This window comes from Belonocnema kinseyi, chromosome 8, assembly GCF_010883055.1.
Source record: "Belonocnema kinseyi isolate 2016_QV_RU_SX_M_011 chromosome 8, B_treatae_v1, whole genome shotgun sequence".
NCBI classification, from domain to species: domain Eukaryota; kingdom Metazoa; phylum Arthropoda; class Insecta; order Hymenoptera; family Cynipidae; genus Belonocnema; species Belonocnema kinseyi.
In genome coordinates, this window is record NC_046664.1 from 81317134 (window position 1) to 81339763 (window position 22630).

Below are 22630 nucleotides of genomic sequence, written 5' to 3' on the forward strand. Positions count from 1 at the left end.
TTGGTTGTTCTAGATGAAGCTACTAACCACGAATCCCTTAAAAAAGCGGCTTATTCCCTAGAATCCGTAGATGCTAGTTATCCCAATAAAGTAAGTGACCAGGAAGAAGAGACACTTTTAGAAAAGCAAACTTATTCGGAAAAGCGAAAATTCTGGGAGGATATTACAAGAAACCGAGATAGTTATCAACGTTCAGAATCTGAGGTTTCAAGAACCTCACAGCTAACCTTCAATGAGAGTGATAGCGAATATATTCCAAATGTAGTTTCAGAAGAAGACACCGCTGCTATTTCTGGAAGATCGGAGACCATGGAGGATATGAATATTCCAGACATTTCGGAATGTTCTGTCGCAGAAAAGGCACACTACTTCGAGGAACAAATTCAAAAGGAATTAACTACAAAAATTCCATTGAGATCTCAGGAATCCTTACAAGAAAAGGACAGGAGCAAAGTTCCAGGTAAAAGTGCTGATTTCAAATTAGAAAAGATGGACCTAAAATTGGATTTGAAATTAGAAAAAATTCATGTGGATCATATAAACTTTGAACAAAAAGTTAATTTAAGTAAGACACAAGAAAAGGAAATTCAGAAGGAAAAAGAAGTTCAGCATGAGAAAGACATTCAACAGGAGAAAGATGTTCAACGGGAGAAATACGTTCAGCAGGCGAAAGAAGTTCAGCAGACAAAAGACGTTCAACAGGAGAAAGCCATGCAGCAGGTAAAAGATGTCAAACAGGAGAAAGACGTTCAGCAGGAAAAAGACGATAAAAAGGAGAAAGACATTCAGCGTGTAAAAAACGTTCAACAGGCAAAAGACTTTCAGCAAGAAAAAGAGTTAAAGCAGGAGAATGACGTTCAAAGAGTGAAAGTAATTCAAAAGGAGAGCGACATTCAGCATGAGAAAGACGTTCATCGGGTGAAAGACGTTCAACAGGAGAAATGCATTCAACAGGAGAAAGACGTTCAGCAGGAGAAATATGCTCAGCAGGAGAAATATGTTCAGCAGGCAAATGAAGTTCTGCAGGCAAAAGACATTCAACAGGCAAAAGACGTTAAAAAGGAGAAAGACATTCAGCAGGAAAAAGACTTTCAGCAGGCAAAAGACGTTCAGCAGGAAAAATACGTTCAAAAGGAGAAAGACATTCAACAGGAGAAAGATTTTCAGCAGGAGAAAAACGTTCAGCAGGAAAAAGACGTTCAAAAGGAGAAAGACATTCAACAGGAGAAAGATTTTCAGCAGGAGAAAAACGTTCAGCAGGAACAATTCTTTCAGCAGGTGAAAGCCATTCAACAGGAGAATGATATTCAACAGGAGAAATACGTTCTGCAGGAGAAAGACGTTCAGCAAGTGAAAAACATTCAACGCGAGAAAGACATTCAACATGAGAAAGCCGTTCAACTGGAGAAAGACATTCAACGAGAGAAAGACCTTCAACAAGAAAAATACGTTCAAAAGGAGAGAGATATTCAACAGAAAAAAGAAGTTCAACAGGAGACAGACGTTCAGCTAGAGAAAGACATTGAACAAGAGAAATATGTTAAGCAGGAGAAAGACGTTCAGCAGGAAAAAGTTGTTCAGCAGGAGAAAGACTTTCCAAACGAGAAAGACATCCAACAGGGGAATGACTTCCAGCAGGCGAAAGACGTTCAGCAGGCGGCGAAATACGTTCAACAGGACAAAGACTTTCAGAAAAAGAAAGAAAAAGAAGAAATTCTTTCTAAATTTGATAAACAAGGAACATCTCAAATTGAAGGTCAAAAAGAACGTGAAGAAAATTTAAACAAAAAAGTACAGCAGGAAGAAATTGCTAAGAAGGAAGAACTGTCAGAAGTACTGAGGAAAGAAGGCAGTTTGAAGTCAGTTGAAAAAGAAGTTCTTGACTTTAAGGAGTCCAAAATTCCCATTAGGATGTCGAGTCACGAAGGTAAGAAGAAAGAGGAGATTTTTAAAACTGAAGGTGAAAATTTAGTTGAGGAGAAAGTTGAGAAAGAATCAAAATCAATTCCTGAAACAAGTGAAATAAAGAAGATTGAGAAGGATGTGAAAGGACAGAAATCATTTGAACAAGATTTTCCTCTAGTACAAGAAGATATTACAACGTTACTGGAAACGAAATCGATAAAGAAACAGGAAAATGAATTCAAGCAAATTAAAAAGGAATTTGAGTCAAGAATTCCGGTTTCAATGTTCAAAGAGAAAGAAAAGTCTCCTAAAGAAGATAATACTATACCTTTAAAAAGTTCTACATCTGAAGTGAAAAGTCCAGAAAAAGCAGTCGAGCCTGAGAAGAAGAAAGACTTTGAGTCCCGAATTCCAAAACGAGTTCAAGAAAAGAAAGAAGAAGTAAAAGATTATGTTCGCCAGGAGCAAAAAACAAGGGAAGAAGTCACGACATCAAAGAGGAAAAGTGAAACTCAAACTTTCTCGACAACTTTCACGGGTCATCCTCAAGATGCAATCAAGATGTTCGAAGAGATGAGTACCTCGACAATTGGGCCAGCTATAACATCAAGAATTGATCATGAGGCTTCAACCACGCGAGAGAAGAAGGAAACTAAATTTTCAGAGATTTCCAAAGGTGGTGATAAATTCCTGATGGAGGAAGAGACGGAACACGTCGAGAAGAAAGACATTTCAGAGTCAATTATCAAGAAACAATCCCCGGATGAAATGATAGAAGAAAGAGAATGCAAAATCAAAGAGTTTGACAAGACAGCTCTGCAGAAAATTTCGATAAGTGCCACTGCTGAAAAACAAGTTATAGATGCTTTAGCTTCTCAAGCTACAATCCAAAGCAAAGACACCCAGAAGACCAGATTGTTTGAAGATAAAGATAAGATAATAACGGAGACGGAGGGTGTCAATAAACTTAAACAAAGTAATGTCGATGTAGGCATGAAGATTGAGAGAGATTTGCTTTATTCAAAGGAAGACATTGTTCAAGTAAGTGCTGATGAAAATTTCCGAAAAGAAGAATCAAAATCTTTTGATGCCAATTGCATTTTGAAAGATGTGACTCCTTCACCTGATCCACCAGTTACAGAACTTGAAGCAAGAAACATTGCAGAGAGCCTTATTCAGTCGATAGAAAATGAGATAAAAAAAAGATCAATTTCATCTGATAGTTTAAAGAAGGATCTCGAAGATCGGGAAGTCATCGAAAGTGAAGGTTCTGATGACCAAATGGCCGATGATTTGACGAAAAAGTTTGAAGACATCATGCGAAAATCGATTGCTAAAGAAGAACTCGAGGATCCTTCAATTCAGGAAGCAATCCTAGAGAAGGACTATAATGATAGTGTAAGTGTCAGCGAGGATATGACGAAAGACGAAGACTCATATCCTCAAGATAAAGAAGGTCTATCGTCATCTCGTTTCCATGTGACTATAAGTTCGAATAGCATCTCAGATCACATTGATTTAGAAGATCTGGAAGCAAATCTAGAGGGTGAGCTATCCAGGTCACGAAAGCAATCAGAGTCTGATAAACCAGCAGTGGTTTTCGAATTAGAGACAAAGAACGAAAAAGAACCGGTTCATTCTGAAACTTCTGGGGCAAGAGTTTTGGAGATTCTTGAACCTGAGTACGAAACCCAGTCAAGGCAAGATTCGATGGACATATCTTCATTGGAAGTAGACGATTTCAGAATTTCGGAACTAAAAGATATGAAGGGTATACAAGATTTGGAAGACATAGAAGACTTGGAGTATATGCAAGACATGGAAGATAAAGATAATGCTCCCTCATTGCATGAAAGTGCAGCCGTCCATTCTTTAGAAAGAATTGCTCAGGAAGAGGATCGAGACATAACAATGAGTCCCAGTACAGTATCAGAAGAAACGAATATAGACTTCTCCCTACCTTCTGAGCTTCCGCCCATCAGATCTTACACAGAAGGTGGTATGATGTCGAGAAAAGGAGACAGTTTTGAAATCCACAGTCCTCCAATGATCTCCCCGAGATCAAAAGTGAAGGACCTCGAAATTAAACCCATTAACTGGATGATTGGGGACGAAAAAATTGAAATTTCTGAGACTCTACAGCCATCGCAGGCATTTGATAAAGAATTAGAAGAGTATCAGTCTGCGATCAACCAAAGTATGACAATGTCTCAGACGGATGAACAAATGGAATTCGTACCAGAATCTCGAATGGAGACTAAGGAGTTGTTCGCTAAAACCACTAAATCTACTAATGAACCTGTGATCATTAAATCGAAATTTACAGTCACTAAAGTCAGTGATCAAGATTTAGAAAGGGATTTAGTTGAAAATAAACTTGAAGCTAGTTGTCAAAAACTGATCGCTACTCTAGAAAGAGAACGTAAAGCTACAACTCCTGTAGATGATTTTTTGGATGAAATGTCAAAAACTGAAAAACTTGAAGTCCTAGATTTTTCACATAGCATGAAACAATCAGGATTGAAGGATGATTTATCGAAAGCAGAATTATTTGAGGAACAAGTGGAAAAATCTAAAGAGCCCTCAAAAACTCATCAGCCAAAAGGCGAAGTAAAATCAAAAGGAAAAGATGAGTTCAGTAAGGGTAGATCTTTTGCTGAAGATAATAAGAGGGTCTCGGAGAGAGGAGACAAACCATCACACCCTGACCACAGTGCCTTGAAAATTAAAAAAGAGGATCTGCAGAACGTTGGTTTAAGTGCTCGTTATGCCATAACAGTTTTGGATCAAGTTGTGAAGAAGGAAATAGCAGAAGTCAAAGAATCTCTAGAAGCTGCCAAGCAAGATTTAATAGAAGAGTTGAGTGAAAACAGTGAATCTGTTTTTCAGATAAAAGATTCTCCTTCAGAGTTTCAGTTTAAGATCCAACCTGAGTCAATACCAAATGAACTTCCATTTTTGTACAAGACTCCGTCTTCAGAAAAAGGCTCCGACCAGGATTCGACTCCAGCTTCCGGATCGCCAATCATCAAACCGAGGAGGAAAAATACAGTGAAGGACGATGATTCTGAAACATTTGATAAAAAAGATCTGTCTCCGAAAAGTGAAGAAACTTCGTGGGATTTTAGGGACGATAAACCTACACCTGAAAAATCATCAACTGATTTTATCGAAACTAATCAACCTAGATCTGAAGTTCCCGTCCATAGAGATGCTAGTTTTGAAGAAACTTATTCTAGCTCACCAATTCCAGCGAGTAGATCGAGTTCAGAAGTAGATAAAATTGATAGTTGCTCACTCCAGCCACAGCCTGCGCCAAGACGAAGACAAAAACCTGCAAGAGTATCGAAAAAAATAATTTCGGAAAGTGAACCTGACAGCTCTGGGGAAAGTAACTATCAGTCTTGTGATTATGAAATTGGAAGTGGTAGCAGACCGAGCTCTTCTGATTTTGAGGTACTCCAGTCAGCTTTATCAGGAACCTCTTCTTATGAGACCGCTCTGATGTCCTTGCAGCATTCTTCTTCCCATGCAACATCTCAATATCAAACAGCTCCAAGCACTATGAGCTCGCGAGATTCGATAAAGTCTCTTAACTCATTAAGCTCGGGACACCTGGGAAGTATAGACACGAGTGAGTTGTCGGAGACTCTAATTGCCACTGAGACAGAAAGTGATGACAAGGATGTGATAGACGATAATCTGGAAATTGCTCTCGATGAAGATCCGTTGATTATAACTGAGTTGCGCATTTTGGATACAACACCTGAAACTGAGAGTGACGTTCCCTGTAGAATGAAAAGGTCTTCTGAGATGATATTCCCACAAATGTCTGAAGAAGCTCTTTCTGTGGAAGGGAAACCGTCTGAAGAAGTAATAGAGGATAGTATGGATAAAGAAACACATGAAAGTACAGAAGAGATAATTGATCAAGTAATAAATGAATATTTAGAACAAAGAGATGATGAAATAGACGAAAGAATAAAGCAAGGGAATGATAATATGATGAAAGAAGAGATCCAATTTTCTGACTCATCAACATCAACCACAGAAGTACAGCCCGGAATTGTTGAGTCTGTCGATATAATGACTGCTCGAATAGATGAAGATGGTATCCAAAGTGTTTCTACTCAGGTTATTTCAAGAGAAGCTGTTGTTAAGGAATTTGATGACCAATCATTTGAGCCAGATTCCTTGGATCGAAGACTGAGCCTTACAGGTCCAGATGAAGAAAATCTTGATTCTCTGCAAACAAGAACTTGGCTTCAGCAAGCGAGCATGTCGACTTCCTCTACATCTGGCTTGTCAGTTGAAACAGTCGTCGAAAAAGACTTGCAGGATAGAAATTCTCCAGATAGTGATTCCTTTGAACTGGTGGATAAGCCAGATATCATAGATGACTTTGTGGTAGTTGAAGAAGTCGCGAGGGAAGCTGAGGAGTTTGACTCTGAAGGCAAGAGCATACGAATCAGCTCGATGACAATGGTTAAGAATTTTGACAGGGATGTGGAAAATCTGATAACAGAGAAAGTTGAAGAACCAAAGGAAGGTTCAAGCGATTTGTTCGAGTTCGAGTCAGAAGAAAGTCCTCCCCAAGCTTCTAATGATGAGCAGTATTCTCAGTCTTACTCTGACGAGGAACAATACGAAGGGGGGAAAAAGTGGATTGAAATGCAGTTTCAGAGCGATGCTAGATTGTATGATATTGAGTATGAACGAGGACCTTTGGAAGACATTAAAGAAGAAGAAATCACTGACTTTGAAGGAAGTAGGTTCGGTAGCATTGGTAGTCATAAAGAATCAATTGGTAGTGTTGGAAGCATGAGAGGCAGTTTTGGAAGCACTCCTGACTACGATACGTTGATTGGGAGAAAATATTTCACCAAGCCTGATCATGACAATATCTCCTTAAGTTCACTTCAGGAATTCGAGCATTTGGAAAATGTGATTTTAGAGGGATCTAAGAAATTCAGCAGTTCCCAAGATTCTGGAACTAATGGGAGTCTCCCAAGAAGATATGGAAGATCAAGTCATGGTGATGATGTATCTTTGTCATCATTAAAGGATTTCGAGGGTTTGGAGAAAGCTTGCACAGAAACTCATTTGATGGAGTTGAGAGCTCGAGAGGAGGAGGATTTATTAGATCATGAAAGTCCAGAAAATAAATTCAGATTAGAAAGTTTAGCAAAGGCTAAGGCTGATATGAGCGCAGCTGGTTCGATTAATCAGAGTACTTCTGGTTCGGATGATTATGAAAAAAGAATTAAGGAAATTGATGAGATTATTCGCATCGCACAAGCGAATGTAGAGAAACTTGAAAGACAGGATGATACGACTGAAGATATATCACAAATTGAAGCGGAAAAAGTTGCAGAAGTTCCTGCTGATGTTGTTGAGGCTTCTAAGGAAGCCAATGTTATGGAGACGAGTACGGATTCGTTAGAATTGGAAGATAATGCTGAAAAAAAGTATAATTTAATGTGTAGAAGTTCCGATTCTTTGGAATTAAAGACAACCTTGGATTTTCCGTCGCTGAGTTCAGACTCATTGAATATGGTGAAAGATTCGAGAGACGTGTTAGTGGATGTGGGTGATCGTTATCATGCAGATAGAAGGATATCATTGGATTCTCTTGAAATTCCTGCGCATGAACTGCTAGAATCTGAAAAGCAATTAAAACCCAGTGACAGCAATAGCAACCGCCCATCAGAAAGTGCAATTGATAATTCTTCTAGGCAAGCTTCATTGAAATCAAGTACTGAAAAAACAAAATCAACATCGGCTAGTGGAACTTAAACAGTCCAGTGTATTATGGGTAAGTTTATTTTATTCGTTTTGAGACTCAATTTTAGAATTCTACTGCTGACATCTTAAATTTAGACCAATTTAAAATGGTTAAATCCTCAGATTCAGTAAAATTTGTATGAATTTAAGACCTAATTCTGGAATTCAGATAAGGAGTTCCTGAGTTTCAACTAATTTTCTTCTTTTTAAAAAATGGGGTATAATGTATATTGTTTCAGGTAATGGACTACTTGAATCCCCTTGACACGATTTGATTAAAATAGCATAATAACTCAAGAAGCTTTACATGTGAGACAGGATCGATTAGAAGTATGAAAACGAGCTCGTGTATGATTGATATATAAGATTTTATTACATTTGTCATTATTTATTGCACTATTTATAAGATGTTTTTGTTGCAAATATGCTTAACCCTCTACCGCATTGTGATATGCAAAAATTCAACTCTATATTATACTAAACAAAAATACCAAATATTAAGTTCGCTTAATTATGAAAATCTATTCCATTCATATGGTAAACAACTAATGACAGGTTATGTGAATTCGCTCCCTAATTATAAATTTTATCTGTAAAGCTTTTTATTTAAAAACTGAGTACAAAAAGTATTTCATATGTAAGAAAAATTATAGAGAAAAAAATATATTTGCGTCAACGTTTAACGAAATTAAATAATTATTAATTATGAAAAACTGCACTACCTGAGATTTATTAAGAAGTGGAAAAGTAACTAAATATTTCCCTTTCCACGGTGCCAAAATTGTAAGCATCTCAAAATTGATGTTAATTAATATTTGCGTAAGATAAAGTGCAACAATAATTTTGCATGACATCTTTGAAAAAAAATCGCGCAATAGAGGGTTAAATCATATGTTAGTTGTAAAACGTAATATAGAATTGTTGCGCGATTAAATATAAGGGAATATAAAAGACTTCTCTGTTTTAATATTATGTAACAGTGAGAGTACGCATATACAAACAATGATTATTATATGGCTAAAAAGTATCTATTGCTTACCGATTTTAAACATACATTGTATGTTTTCAGTTGCATTTATGAACGATATTTTAAGTGCTATTTGTATGTTTGACTTGTATTATAATAACGACGCATTAAAACATGTTTTATAAAGATTTGAAAAACCTACAGACTTTATTTTAATAATACTTTTCATGCATGTCACCAGGGCCTATTCTACCAGGGCCTATATTCTACCAAGAAGATTATTAGAATTGGGATTTTTTTCAAATCTTATAAATTTTCTACTACTAGTCTATTGGATGACTATTAATTTGCTAAAACAATATTTGAAAATGGCCACATGTTTTCGAAAAAATTGATTTGATTTCGAAAAACTTCGATGGAAAACATTACCTAACTAAAAAAGAAAAAAAGACTCAACACTCAACTGCTATTTCTCGGCTCTATCTGCTTCTACCACTAGATAGCGTGTTGAGGCTTAAGGCCCTTTATCAGAATGTCTAATCGTGTCCGAATTTTTAAGTCGCACGGTTGAATATTTTTGCTTAATTTTTTGCATACCTCATCTAAATAACCATATCTCAAATCAAGCAAAGCCGGTTTTTCGATAAAATGTTTATATTTTGTGTGATAAACAGAAACGTATAAAACAATAGAGAAAAATAGCAGTGGCGCACTCATTGATAGCTGTACATGCATGTCCATAGCGAGCCTGCTCACCCCCGTGAAACTCAAGTCAGAATACTCCCAGCATGTGATGAATACCCAGTGGGCACAAAGTTTGACAACATCGTTACGACATATTTACGACAAAGTTACGACATCCTATGTCTATATTGTTAAGGTGTCTTTGAGATATCGTAAATAAGTCGTATGATCTGACGATGTCTTTACCACATCGTAAAGACAGCAAAACGACATGGAAATAGGATGTCGTAAAGTTGTCGTGAAAATGTCGTAACGATGTCGTAAAAACGTGGCCCAATTTTGTGCCCACTGGGTATTTAAATGAGATATGCAAAAAATTAGACAAAAATATTCAACCGTGCGGCCTCAAAATTCGGAGGCGATTAGACATTCTGATAAAGGGCCTTAATCACTGCGGCCAACCTAAATTGAGCTGCCGGATCGAATAAGGGCACATAAACTTATTTTGCCGGGAGTAGGAAGGCCCTTGGAAGCTTTCTAAAAAAATTTCGACTTTTACTTTTTAAAAACTATATCTAGATGTAGAATTTCATTACAAATATTTTTTTTCCCCAGGCGAAAAGTATAAGGTTTTTTAGTTTTCTAATTAAAGCAAAAAACTTTATTTAAAAAAAAATTAATTTCAATTCGTCGTGCTCAGACAGTCAGTTTTTAGGGTTTTCCAATAAAACTTTCAGGGAATGTAGTTTGAAATGTCGTTCGACTGATAGAGCAACAGGAATTCAAAAATTCATTTAAAAAAATGTTTGTTAACTTTTTTCTGGTGCGTGGCGCTTATCGGACTTCTCTAACTTCCGACGTTTCCTTTATAGAAGGAATTTTCAGCCACAAAAAACTTCCAGAGAGAAAGTTGTTAACACATTACAAAAAAGTTTTCTGGAAAATTGCAGCCCAATCGAATTGATATTCAAGAAATTACTAACGTCTTAAGTCGATAGCGGCTAGGCAACTCGCGCGCGGGCTGTAGCGAGAGTTTCAGATCAGATTTATAAAATGGTTTACTGACGCCAAAAATGAAAACTAATCAAGTATTCGATATTTTTTCAATTTCACGAATTTGAAGCATTTAAAAATTCTCGGAATTAAGAATCCACTGAACTCAACTATTAGATGTTTATGTTTAGTTTTATTTTGTACAGTTTGTCTTAAAAAAAGAACAATTCTATTGTACTCGGAAAAATAAAGGCGATTATTTGAAGAATCTTGGACAGGGAGGAAAGTCTTCAAATGTTTCAATGACTTTGAAGAAATAATAGAAACCTATTTATGAGATGTAGAATCAAGTCGACTAATATTTAAAAACTTATTCGCAGAAAAAGTCGAGTAATTCTCATGTAAAAGTATTTCATGAACTAAGAGATCTTCTTGAAGAAATACTTAAAGGTTATCAATATTTGAAAGATTTTCTCTAGTGTTCCCAGTGAGCACAAAATTTAGCGACATCTTTACGACAACTTTGCGACATTCTATGTCCATGTCATGACGTAACGATGTCGTAGCGATGTCGTAAAGACGAGGCTAAATTTTGAGCCCAATGGGTTTATATGACAGTCGAGGAATTTGTAAGAGATAGGATTTAAAACATAATTTTGTACATGATAGTATAAAGCTAATCAGATTTTATATTATTTTGAATGGAGTTTTACATTTCTTGCTGAATATAATTTAAGAGACGATAAATCAAAGTCGAGGATTTGCACACATACAAAGTGTTTGACGGAAATCGCTGTAATTGTATCTTAAACTGTAAGGACTATTCGTCTAGTGTAATCATCATCAGCAGAAACAAACTACGTGATGGATATTGGTATAACCAAAAAAATTTGATGTAATTTTCAAAAGGGTGAAACAGGAAATAATATTCAAAATAAATTGCAATTTCCTGACAACTGAACTTTTCTTCTTTTTATAATCTTGAAAACATTTCTTAATTTTTATTGGGATGTTTAATAAAGTTTAACATTTAAGTTTAAAGATTCCTAAATTAAAATTTAACTTTATAGACAGTAAATGTTCAGATCTTTAATAGGAAATTTCTGTTTGTTCAATGCTGCAAGTTTCTGAAACTAAATTTTATTGTGGAGATGGTAAATTTTCGTAGGGTTTTCATTTTGTAAGTCTACTTTTTTAAATTTCGAACCTTCTGATCTTTTACGTTTACAAAACTCGAATTTTATGAGCACTCAATTTTTCTCGATTGATTGGCTCTGATTTTCACAAGCAGTGAAAGAAACGCCTAGTGAGTATATAAAAGCGTGGGTGTGTGTTGAACTTGTGACGCTATGAATAATATTTTTTTTCTTTCCTTTCTTCTAGATTTTCTTCGACTGTCGCTGAGACTCTCGTGAACTGGATTACAAAATATAACGTCCTTGCGTTCTACATTTTCAGCAACTGTCGAGTAAATTTTATATTGCTGTTTATTTAAACTTTACAATTAACATTTTTAAATTCTTTTTAATTGTTTCATAATTTCCAGATAATTATTAATGACATTCTTCAACAAGAAGGTTTTAAAACTTTATTCGACTTCTTCTGGTATCCGAGACTAATACACAAAGTCGACAAAGTTTTAAGTGTCTAATTCTTTCCATGTACATAATATTAAATGAATAAATTATTTTACATTATGCACTATTATTTATTTATGCATAATACTTTGATATTACCTGATTCCTTGATTAGTTTTTATTTTTGGCGCCGGGGAACCTTTTGATGAATCGGATCTGAAGATATCGCTACAGCCCGCGCGCGAGGCGCCTAACCGCTACCGAATTGAGAAATGAATAATTTCTTAAATATCAACTCGATTGGGCTAGAATTTTACAGAAAACTTCTTTATACTGTTCTTAACAATTTTCTCGCTGGAAGTTTTTTGTTGCTCAAAATTCGTTCGATAAACGAAACTCTGAGAGTTAAAGAATTTCTATAAGCGCCACGCAATAGGAAAAATGTACAACAATTTTTGTAAAATAACTTTTGGAATTACTTTTGCTCTATCAGTCAAAGGACATTTCAAATTGCATTTCATGAAAATTTTATTTAAAAAATCCTAAAAACTGACTGACTGAGCACGAGTTGAAGTGAAAAACGAATAAAAATTTACTTTTACAAAAACCATTTTTTTGGCTTTAATTAGAAAATTAAAAAGCTACAACTTTTGGCTTGGGAAAGAAGGATGCACAATGAAATTCTGCTTCTAGATATAGTCTTTAAAAATAAAAATTCAAAAATGGTTTCTTCAATCCTCATTAGGCGGCGAAAATAATAAAAGCCGATTTCAAAGCCGATCCCTATCGGAGCTGCCAGAAAAAACTTCCAATAAGTTAAAAAAACAATTTCAGTGTAAAACATTAGAATTTATCAAAGAAAAATTATTTCGCAATTAGCGTTAAAAATGATCAGATTTGTCGGGAAAAAAATCGTGTTCTCTACAAAACCAGGACATTTTCATAGTTTTTAAGAAAAAACCAGGACAATAGAATAGATGGGACAAAACCAGGACATGACCCGGAAAACTAGGACGTCTAGTAACCCTAGAAATACGCGAAATTAAAAGGGTTAAAAAATGTTCTATTTTTTGGTTGTTTTGTGGTATACAAAAAGTATTCAGAAAAATATTGTCGGCGCTAGGTACAGGAAGGGATTCAATTTAAGAGATAACTTCTACTACTTTGAAGATTCAAAACGGGAGGAAAACAATGGGATCCAGAAGTATTCAACATTTCTTACGTTTAAACTGGATGCATACAATTTTTTAATTATTCTTAATGCAAGCCTTATTACCGGTATTTATTTTTTTCCGGAGGTGTAATAAAACAGTTCTTTCTCTTCCCTTCATTTTCTTACTTTATTCAGCTGTCTTATCTGTTTATCTTTCTTTCCGGTCACTACCGCAACTTTCACGTTGTTCCCCTTCCCATTATTTTCTTCCTATTTCTCTTATACCCATCACGATTGCTGCCATTGATCTTCTTATTTATTTTTTCTCTTCACTCTTATTGCTTCCACCTGTATCCCCTCGAAAGGCCTCTCTTTCCTATTTCGCATCCCATTTCTTCAAGCCACATCTGCATCATAATAACGAGTTGGCATTAGCCAAAGTTTGTAATAGAAACCCCAGTCTTTCTTTTTTAGACGCTCTTTTTCCTACTTTATTTATCTCAAAGCGCATCTTTCCTCAACCTTAGATGGTCATTTAAATCCTTTTTTTCATTAAAAAGATGCAGAAGAAAAATAGATGTGTAGTATTTAAGTTGTAAAGAATTATTTTTCTTTTCTCGGCGATGCTACAGTAGCAAATAATACTTTTCTTTCATTCTTTCCTTTTTTATTGCTTATCTCCTTTTCGCTCTGTAGTTTTTAGTTTTACTTGCACTATTTGTTCTGCTCTCTTCTTTCTTTCCTACAGTTCTTACTTTTTCTACCTGAACCTTTACATCTATCCACCTTAGCACTTTTTTCCATCCTCGATTTCAATTTTTCTTCCCTCTAATCTGAAAACCTTTATCACAATATTCGTTCCTCTATCCTTCTCTCTATTTTGCTCAACCTTACCTTATCCTTAGCCCTAATCTCCCCTACTTCAAACTCCCGGTTAGCCTATCTATCTGCTTCATCCTGCTTTTTAATATCTCTAACTTTTCATGTGGGTATTTCTGTTTTTCTAGTCTTTGTGCCAAATTCTGCATCCTTTTTTTCAAGCTCTTCTTGAGTTCTTCTTATGTCCTCGTTTCTTTCCTAAAGTCGTTAATTTCCCTGTTAATTTCTTTTATTATTTGCTCTCCCCTTTCCTTCTGTCTTTTTTCATTCGTCTACATTACTGCTATCATCATTTTGCGCGTTCTTACATTCTCCTTCATGAGAGTGTAATGTTATCGTCCAAATTTGGGACCTCTAGTTTCTAACGGATCTTTACGTAACGTTCTTATTTTCTGATTTTGTAAGCTCGATCCACGAATGATTAGTAAGGAATGTTGTTTCCTGATGTATTTGGCGAGTAGAGATGGGACTAGCAGCGACCTAGCATAGTATTCGTTCATGTCTGCCACGATTAGAGAAACCTGTGGGCAGTCCCGCACACATGCGCAGTGCTGAATTTGTTCCTCATATTTAGTACTGATTCTCAGTACTTATTCTTTAATACTCATCCAACAATACTCATCATTTCAATACTCTGGAATGGAAGCTTCTGATGTGTCCCCTAAGGATTTACATTTTGCTTGCACTTTCTTCCCTATTCCTTTATAGACCCTCCACACACTTACTTGGTATTGGGAGAGGGACCTTAAATATAAGGTGTGTTCTGAACGACCAAGAGCAACAGCTTTAAGTACTTAGAGAACATTTTTCCTTCGAGGTACCGGTCCCACGACTCTCCGGAGATGAACAACTCCTTTTCTAAGCTAGTTCGAGGTGGGAATCGAACCCGCAACCGACGGAGTGGGCCCAAAGCCCCACGACCATCGTCCCACTCATTTCAATATTCATTCTCTCCATAATCATCCCGCTATACTTATTCTCTCAATACTCATTCTCTCAATACTCCTTCGTCAATACCCAGTGGGCAAAACATTTGGCGACGTCTTCAAGACATCGTTACGACATCTTCACGACAACTTTACGATATCCTATGTCAATGTCGTTAAAATGTCTTTACGATATCGTAAAAACGTCGTATGATCTGACCATGTCTTTACGATATCGTAAGGACACCGTAACGACACGGACATAGGATGTCGTAAAATTGTCGTAAAGATGTCGTAACGATGTCGTAAAGACGTCGCCAAATTTTGTGCCCACTGGGTACTCATTTTCTTAATACTCAAACCGCGATAGGAGTTTTGCATTTCCTACTCACTTTAATACTCTACTGAATACTCATTTCAATACTCAGTGAGTATAGCAATTTTCTATACGCAATTTTCGTAAGGGACGTGTTATACCTACTACCCTATGTTATATTTTGACATCTTGATGCATATGTAGGTTATGTTCGCTTTTGTTCTTATTTTGCTAGGTGTATATCACGTTCCTTAATTGTTCCTGAATTAAACCTTCGTCTGTAATGGTGGGTCTTTCATTTCCGGGCCAACATGGTTCCAGTTAATAATATTCGAAAAAGGGAAAGGAGGCCGCTGCTACTCCCAAAGGAGACCGCTTTGACCCCACCTAAAAAAAGTCATGCAGCTGACTCCCAAGTCTGGTGGTCCCTATCAGTCCAAGTCCATTCTGAAAAGTTGCGGTGAGCAGGTCAAATGCAGAGGGACACGAAAGACCCAACTTTTCAGACGGCGTATACCAAATTTGTAGTAGAGTGACTTTTTTTTTGCTTTCAACTGGTTTTTTAAAATAATAAAGTATGTAAATACTAATAGAATAGGCATACTTGAGTTAAATTTTTCTAAAGTTACAATTTTTCAGGTGAATCACAGCATTCCTACAGAGTAGCTTCACTTTTTTAAAGAAAAATATATGAAAAATTTTATTTCACTACCATGTTAGGATTGCAATGTCAAGTTGGATGTTTCCTATATTAGCATGATTTTTTTCGGAATTTTTCGACTATAATAATAGGGTGAAAAGATGACCGGACGTCAAAGATCCACCTTTAAAAACGAGAGGTATTGAAAAAACGTTTACAGACGAAGGATTAAAAACAATCCCCAGTGGGCACAAAATTTGGTGACGTCTTTACGACGTCGTTACGACATCTTTACGACAAGTTTACAACATCCTATGTCCATGTCATTAATGTATCTTCACGATATCGTAAAAACGTCGTATCATTGACGATTTCTTTATCATATCATAAAGACACCGAAAATCCAGTGGGCACAAAATTTAGCGAAGTCTTTAGGACACCGTTAGGACATCTTTACGACAACTTTACAACATCCTATGTCCATGTCGTTAAGGTGTCTTTACGATATCGTAAATAAGTCGTATGATCTGACGATGTCTTTACGATATCGCAAAGACACCGAAACGACATAGACATAGGATGTCGTAAAGATAATCTAAAGATCTCGTAACGATGTCGTAAAGACGTCCCAAAATTTTGTGCCCACTGGGAATACACGGATATAGAATGTCGTGAATATGTCGTAACGATGTCGTAAAGACGTTGCCAAATTCTGTGCCCACTGGGGAGAAGGGAAATTGAATTAAATATATGAAAAGGATCTAGAAAGTGCAAGTACTACAATTACATTATTTAAATCTTGTGTAGAGTATGTAACCCGGTAACAAGCGTTGAATTCAGAAAAATTAAGAATTTGTATTCCTATGAATACGCGATTTTTCCTCCGTCAAAAAATCCTCCAGCGGGAACAGAAAAAGTGCAAATCCTATTCTTCTCAATCGACTTATTAAAATTTAACGAAAGCATTTATTTAACCTATTTTTTATTATTAAATATTTTTATAACTTATAAATTCGAAAAATATTCAAATATAAATTTAATTATATTTTGATAATTTATTCAAACGTCTTAAAGAATGCAACAAAGAAATCTATGCAAATGTGTGAATTTAAATAATTTTAACTCTAGAGAGGCAGAGTTGAATTGGTGATAATTAAAATTTCGGAATTTACATTCCGCATGAACCCAGTGGGCACAAAGTTTAGCGACGTCTTTACGACATCGTAACGACATCTTTACGACAACTTTGCGATATCCTATGTCCATGTCATTAAGATGTCTTACGATATCGTAAATAAGTCGCATGATCTGACGATGTCTTTACCACATCGTAAAGACAGCAAAACGACATGAAAATAGGATGTCGGAAAGTTGTCGTAAAGATGTCGCAACGATGTCGTAAAGACGTCTCCAAATGTTGTGCCCACTGAGAATGAATTAAATAAAATCAAAATATGACCACTTTTGAGGAATAAAATATATCTCTGCAAGGTGCGTTACTGGCACAATTAGAAGTGATTAAATATATTGAAAACACGTTCTCTTTGGGAGAATAGAAAACTGTGTGACGGTCGCTAGAGAAATAGAAGTGAATAAGTTTAGGAGACATCTTATTCTTACTGTGGCATTTTAGGCAGATGGAAAAACGCGCATTCTAAATAATAGAATAATCTTCACTTTTGTGCTGAAATCTGAAACTATTAATTTTTCTCTATTCTACGCTTATTACCGGGAAGTGAAAGATAAAGTTAATTCCAGTGAACCATTATTGTAGGTTATTATGTTAAAAATCCACAAGTTTAAAGCTTCCAAGGCGCGTTGACATCGCTGTGATGGCAACCACCAGTGTGCATGTGCGCGTGTCTGGTCACGGGTTTCCATTCGTGGCAAACATTAACGAATTCTTGAACGTTGCTCGTCCCACTTTTTACTTACTTTCTTCCTTTGTGGCTTGCCCCTATAAGGAAATTTTACTAATAAATAAATCCATTTAAATATTTTTAAAATTATTTTCTTTATTATACGTTTACATAAGTTGCGATAGTTAACTTTATTTACAATGATCCTTAGAGAGGACGGATGGACTTTATAGAAATAAATCATTAGCCTTTTATTAGATAAAAAATGTACAATTGTCTAAAAGTAAGAAAGCTATATTAGACTAATTTGTTTGACTTTACACAGCAATTAAGTTTGCAAATGATTATATATTAAACAAATCCTCCAGGGACTAGAATCGATACTTATAAGAAATAAAAGAATGTAAAAGTACAAAGTCTTTTCACGCATACCTAGATAATGGAAAATACCATCACCATAAATAGTAAGTGCTACAATGCTCATCGATATCAAATACACTTTCCATCATGATCAAACGTACCCTGAGATTAAGGAAGAATAAGTCAATGGAGGAGATGCCGCAGAAATACAAAACTGGTCAGTAGGACGCGAATGGCCCGAGATGTATTTCTCATTTACCTATCAAATTATGTTAATTATCAAATAATTATTCTATGAGATTTATGACAGATGATAATCGGGCGATGGTTCAGCCACCGATTCGGTGGTGAACAAGGGATTTGGGAATTCGGGTGGATGTGGCAGTGGTCCGGCTGTCTTTGGCTGGCGTCGATAGGCCAAGAGCCAACAGGAAACAGCTATTGCTACGGCGACTAGCGCCAGAAGTGCTGTAATAACTAGTGATATTACGAAGCCGACCATTGAAACACATATGTCTTCTACTCGTTGAGCTGCAGGAGCTAAAATTCAAATTTTACACAAATTTGATTAAATTTGTTGCTACTACACGGAGAGAAATTTCGAGAGATTAATTCATGGCACTGCTCCTTGATTTTATCACGCTTTCGCGCGAGAACTCAGATCTCGGAACCCTTGTTTTTAAAGCAAAGGTCTCAAAATCACGCGCCTCCGTGAACTCATATCTCGGAATTTCTTTCCGTGTACTTTCTTTAAAAGAATATAAAATATATTTGACAACGCTAGTCAAAATGAAAGAATTTTAAAATTAACATCGTTCATTAATTATACTTACATCCAGTAGGATCCGATAGATATCGGGGTTCTGTCCTCTCCATGGTACGTATTGTGTTTGAATTTACTGTAATTTCTTCATGAAGTTGTCCTTCGTTACCGTTTCTTATACTTAAGGCAGTGTCATTAGGTTCGGACTCGACGTCTCTTCGTCGACGTCCAAAAGCGTTATATCCTCTACAATTAACCTATAGAAAAATATTCAAAAATGTTGGTACTTGATACTATTGCATTTCGGGTAATCACTGAAATACTCACTGGCTGGCATCTACCGAAGCAGACACGGATATTACACTGGAAGCGTATATTGTCGCTATTGGGAAATTTAAATGCGTTGAAGCTCGCTGACAAAACTTGCGTTTCAGCGTCTTGTTCCCATTCTCCAAATATCGTTGGGTCAGTAGCGCACCCGTTCTCGTCCGTGACGATGTATTCGTTTTCTTTCTTATCGTCCATCGTTTTGGCAACACAATTTCGTGCAAAACCTCCGTAAATCGCTTTAGAGGACATCAAATTCAAATCAGTTTTTACCTTCCTATTATGAGACTGAGCAAGAAACTTTGATCAAATGATAGTAAGACTTAGTACTTACAATTGGGAGTTACATTGACTTGTAACATGAGATTATCTCCTATTTCCGCGTCCATAGCATCAGCTCCATTTTGAGTGACAATTCGCATTGCACAAGTTGGTGGAGGTCCGGTGTTTGCAATTGTTCCAGCGGTCGTGAGCATTGAAACATTGAATCCTAGCGTTACATTTTGTTCTCCAATTTGATACAAGCACCGAATAACATATGCTTGTGCATTGAACGTCATCAGTTTCGGATGCTTTTGTATAATGAGTTTGAAAGCGGCTTCTCCCTAAAAGTAAGTCAATATTTGGTTGATAAGGACGCCCCAAAGACTTTCTTGGGGTATCCATTGCAGTACAATTGATATCTCAAAGACTTCTCATATCTTGAGGACGTTTTTGTGACATCAATTGGACAGAAATGGACGTCCTGAGGATTACGATGAGTTTTTCCACTTTGTGACTGCATTCTAAAGTTAATTCGTACTTACATTGACGTGTATTAATCCGCAATTACCAAACCTAACTTTGAATGTCAGGTGATGATTGGTCACACCACGATCTAGAGAAATAATTCTTCTACACTCTTCCTCTTTGCTATGGCCCTTCACGTATAGCACCCCGTCAAAACCATCTGCTTCTGTACTGTTGCTGAAGTTTATGTCTACCTCTATACCATCAGAGAGACAATGCGCCTGAACTTCCGATTTAGGGAAGTCCGTACGTCCAGCTAAATTAGGAAACATGACCTTAGTGCAATGCAGACCATGATAGCCTTTAGGACATTTTTCGCACGTGGATGTCATTGATGAACACGTTTTGTCGTCTGGACAATCATCGTCATTGAAGCAAGCTTTCACTGTAATTTTGTGGTATTAAAATGGGTTAGTTATGTTAATAATTAATGTGAAGATGAAGGGAAGATTGCACTGGCATGCGTTTAGGCGTCCATGATTAATAATTTTGTAAAATAAAAGTTGTTCAATTATGAAGATTATTTGATTGATCTTATTTTAGTAAATTGAAGATGTTTTATAAGACAATAGAAGAAGTGACAAGAGAATAATTACGTTTGCACTCGTCTTTTTCTACAGTGTAACCATGTTGTGTTGGGCATACGCAGTTTCCATATTCGTCATAGCTCCAACCTTTCTCAAGAGCACAAACACAATTGCCATCGAGATCAATTCTCATTCCAATTTCCGGGCGACAAGTTGTGCAAACGCCATTTCTATCCTTACCCTTACCAGGCGGACACACACAGTTTCCATTCTCGTCTCGAACTTGACCCTTCTCTAGCGGACAATCTTTAACTACAAGTGATATGAAAATTCATGAGAAAAAAATTAAAAATAACTTTTCTTACCATATAAATTCACTAGCAAGTACCTTTTTCACAGCGTTCAATTGCGTATCCTCGATATCCAGGCAAGCATTCACATATCATTAATCTTATTGGCAGTACGTCAGAAATTCTACAATTTGCATTGATTCCACAAGGCCTGACCATCTCGCAAGGATTACTGCACTGGCCATTGAAGCATGCTTTTTGGGATGGACAATCGGAGTCAGACTTGCATAATACATCAACTGTAAAATATGACAAGCATTGTGAATTTAATAGTATATAAACAGCAGTTTTTAAAAATTATTCATCTATAACAATCTAATTTTATTTACATACGAAATTACACTAAATTACCTTTACGGCAGCCTTTTCTTACATCTCCGACGTATCCTTCGGGACAGAGGCACTGAACAGCATGATTGTGGACACGACATTCCGTTTGTCCCGTGCAAGGATTTTGTGTGCAAGGACTTTCGCATAGTTTATTAATGCAAGCCTTGTCCGTAGGACATTCAGTGTTACTTCTACATCCAATGAGAACACAAGCAACTCTCGGATTACCGCCATAACCAAGTGGACATTCACAGATGGTTTTGTGATTTATAGCAAGACACTCTGCTCCTCTTCCACATGCTGAAGGCGCACATGCTGGTACGCAGTTGTGGTTGACGCAAGTGTGAGTTCCGCTACATTCGCTATCTGATCGACAACCGATAACTGCAAGACAAAAAAATCATCAAATTGAGAAAATTTCTTCCACGAATAGGTGGTATGCACGTTGCATCCCTTCGCCTGTAAGTCCTATCAACCAACTGACTAGTCGGCCATATTTATAACCCAGACGGCCTTGTTTTGTGCGGAAAGTGAATTCTATGCCGCGAAAAATTAAGGAGATCGTTTTTTTAGTATACCGGCTATTTTAAGAAATCAGTCCAGTAAAATTCTGGAATTATCTACACGATGATAAGCGCTTCGAAGTTAACGTATTAATTGCACGATAAAGACAAAATAATAACATAATAATAAAAAAATAATATCATCTTTTTTGGTAGATAACTAACCTTCTTAGCTACAAAATTCAACTGTCAAATTTTTTAAATATACGACGCATTTAAAATTATTCAATTTTACAAATTAAAAGTCGACCATTCCGAAATTTAGAAAGTTTAAGATTTAAAATTTTTTATTTCATTGCTGAAAAATGTTACAATATCAAATTTATATCTTTTATAATAAAAAATGCACATTTTTCAACTCTTAAAATGTAAAAATGAAAAATCAATTGAAAATTTTCGAAATAGCTATAATAACTCTAGCGGAGCGAATAAATGGAAAGGATACGCTACAGCGTACCCTTATAGTATCCACATAGTATCCGTTCCGTATCATGAAAAAACTGTAAGATGGGCATTTACCAGGGGTGTTAGTTGAAATTTGCCGTTTTTTCACTAAAGAAAACAGTTAATTCTCAAGGGAATCTCAAAAAAATTTAATTCAAAGTATTGACCATTGGATTCTACACATTTTGCCCATCTTTCAGGCAAATCATGGATACCATTCCAAAAAAACTTTTTCTCTTCCGAGACAAACCATTCGACGAGCCATTTTTCGACTTCTTCAAAATTGGCGAAGCGCTGCTCTGCGAGTGAGTGTCCCATCGATGCGAAAAGGTGATAGTCAGACGGGGTGAGATCTGGAAAGTACGGCGGGTGCAATAATATTTCCCAATTCAATGCTTTTAATGTGTTCTTCACTTCTTTAGCGGTATGAGACGGTGCGCTGTCATATTGTAGGATAACTTTGCCATGTCTTCGGGGTTATTCCGGCCGTTTTT

General features: G+C 36.3%; 2 protein-coding genes across 5 annotated transcripts in view; one reads left to right on the forward strand and one right to left on the reverse strand.

Moving 5' to 3' along the window:
- Positions 1-8809, forward strand: part of LOC117178749 (ankyrin-3-like) — a 108706-nt gene extending 99897 nt beyond the window's left edge. For 3 of the 4 annotated variants that reach the window (XM_033370187.1, XM_033370185.1, XM_033370186.1), the window contains exons 27-28: positions 14-7720; positions 7929-8809. In XM_033370187.1, coding sequence (XP_033226078.1) covers positions 14-7701 — 7688 coding nt within the window. In that variant the 3' untranslated portion in view covers positions 7702-7720; positions 7929-8809. Of the gene's footprint in view, positions 1-13; positions 7721-7928 lie in introns of those variants that run through there. The other variant, XM_033370188.1, reaches the window with a different exon arrangement.
- Positions 8810-17919: 9110 nt separating this feature from the next.
- LOC117178780 overlaps positions 17920-22630 on the reverse strand; it is a 226464-nt gene continuing 221753 nt past the window's right edge. Inside the window, 8 exon segments of the mRNA XM_033370251.1 lie at positions 17920-18583; positions 18877-19063; positions 19134-19372; positions 19468-19738; positions 19940-20307; positions 20519-20761; positions 20838-21038; positions 21151-21513. Of these exon segments, the coding sequence (XP_033226142.1) occupies positions 18345-18583; positions 18877-19063; positions 19134-19372; positions 19468-19738; positions 19940-20307; positions 20519-20761; positions 20838-21038; positions 21151-21513 (2111 nt within the window). The 3' untranslated portion in view covers positions 17920-18344.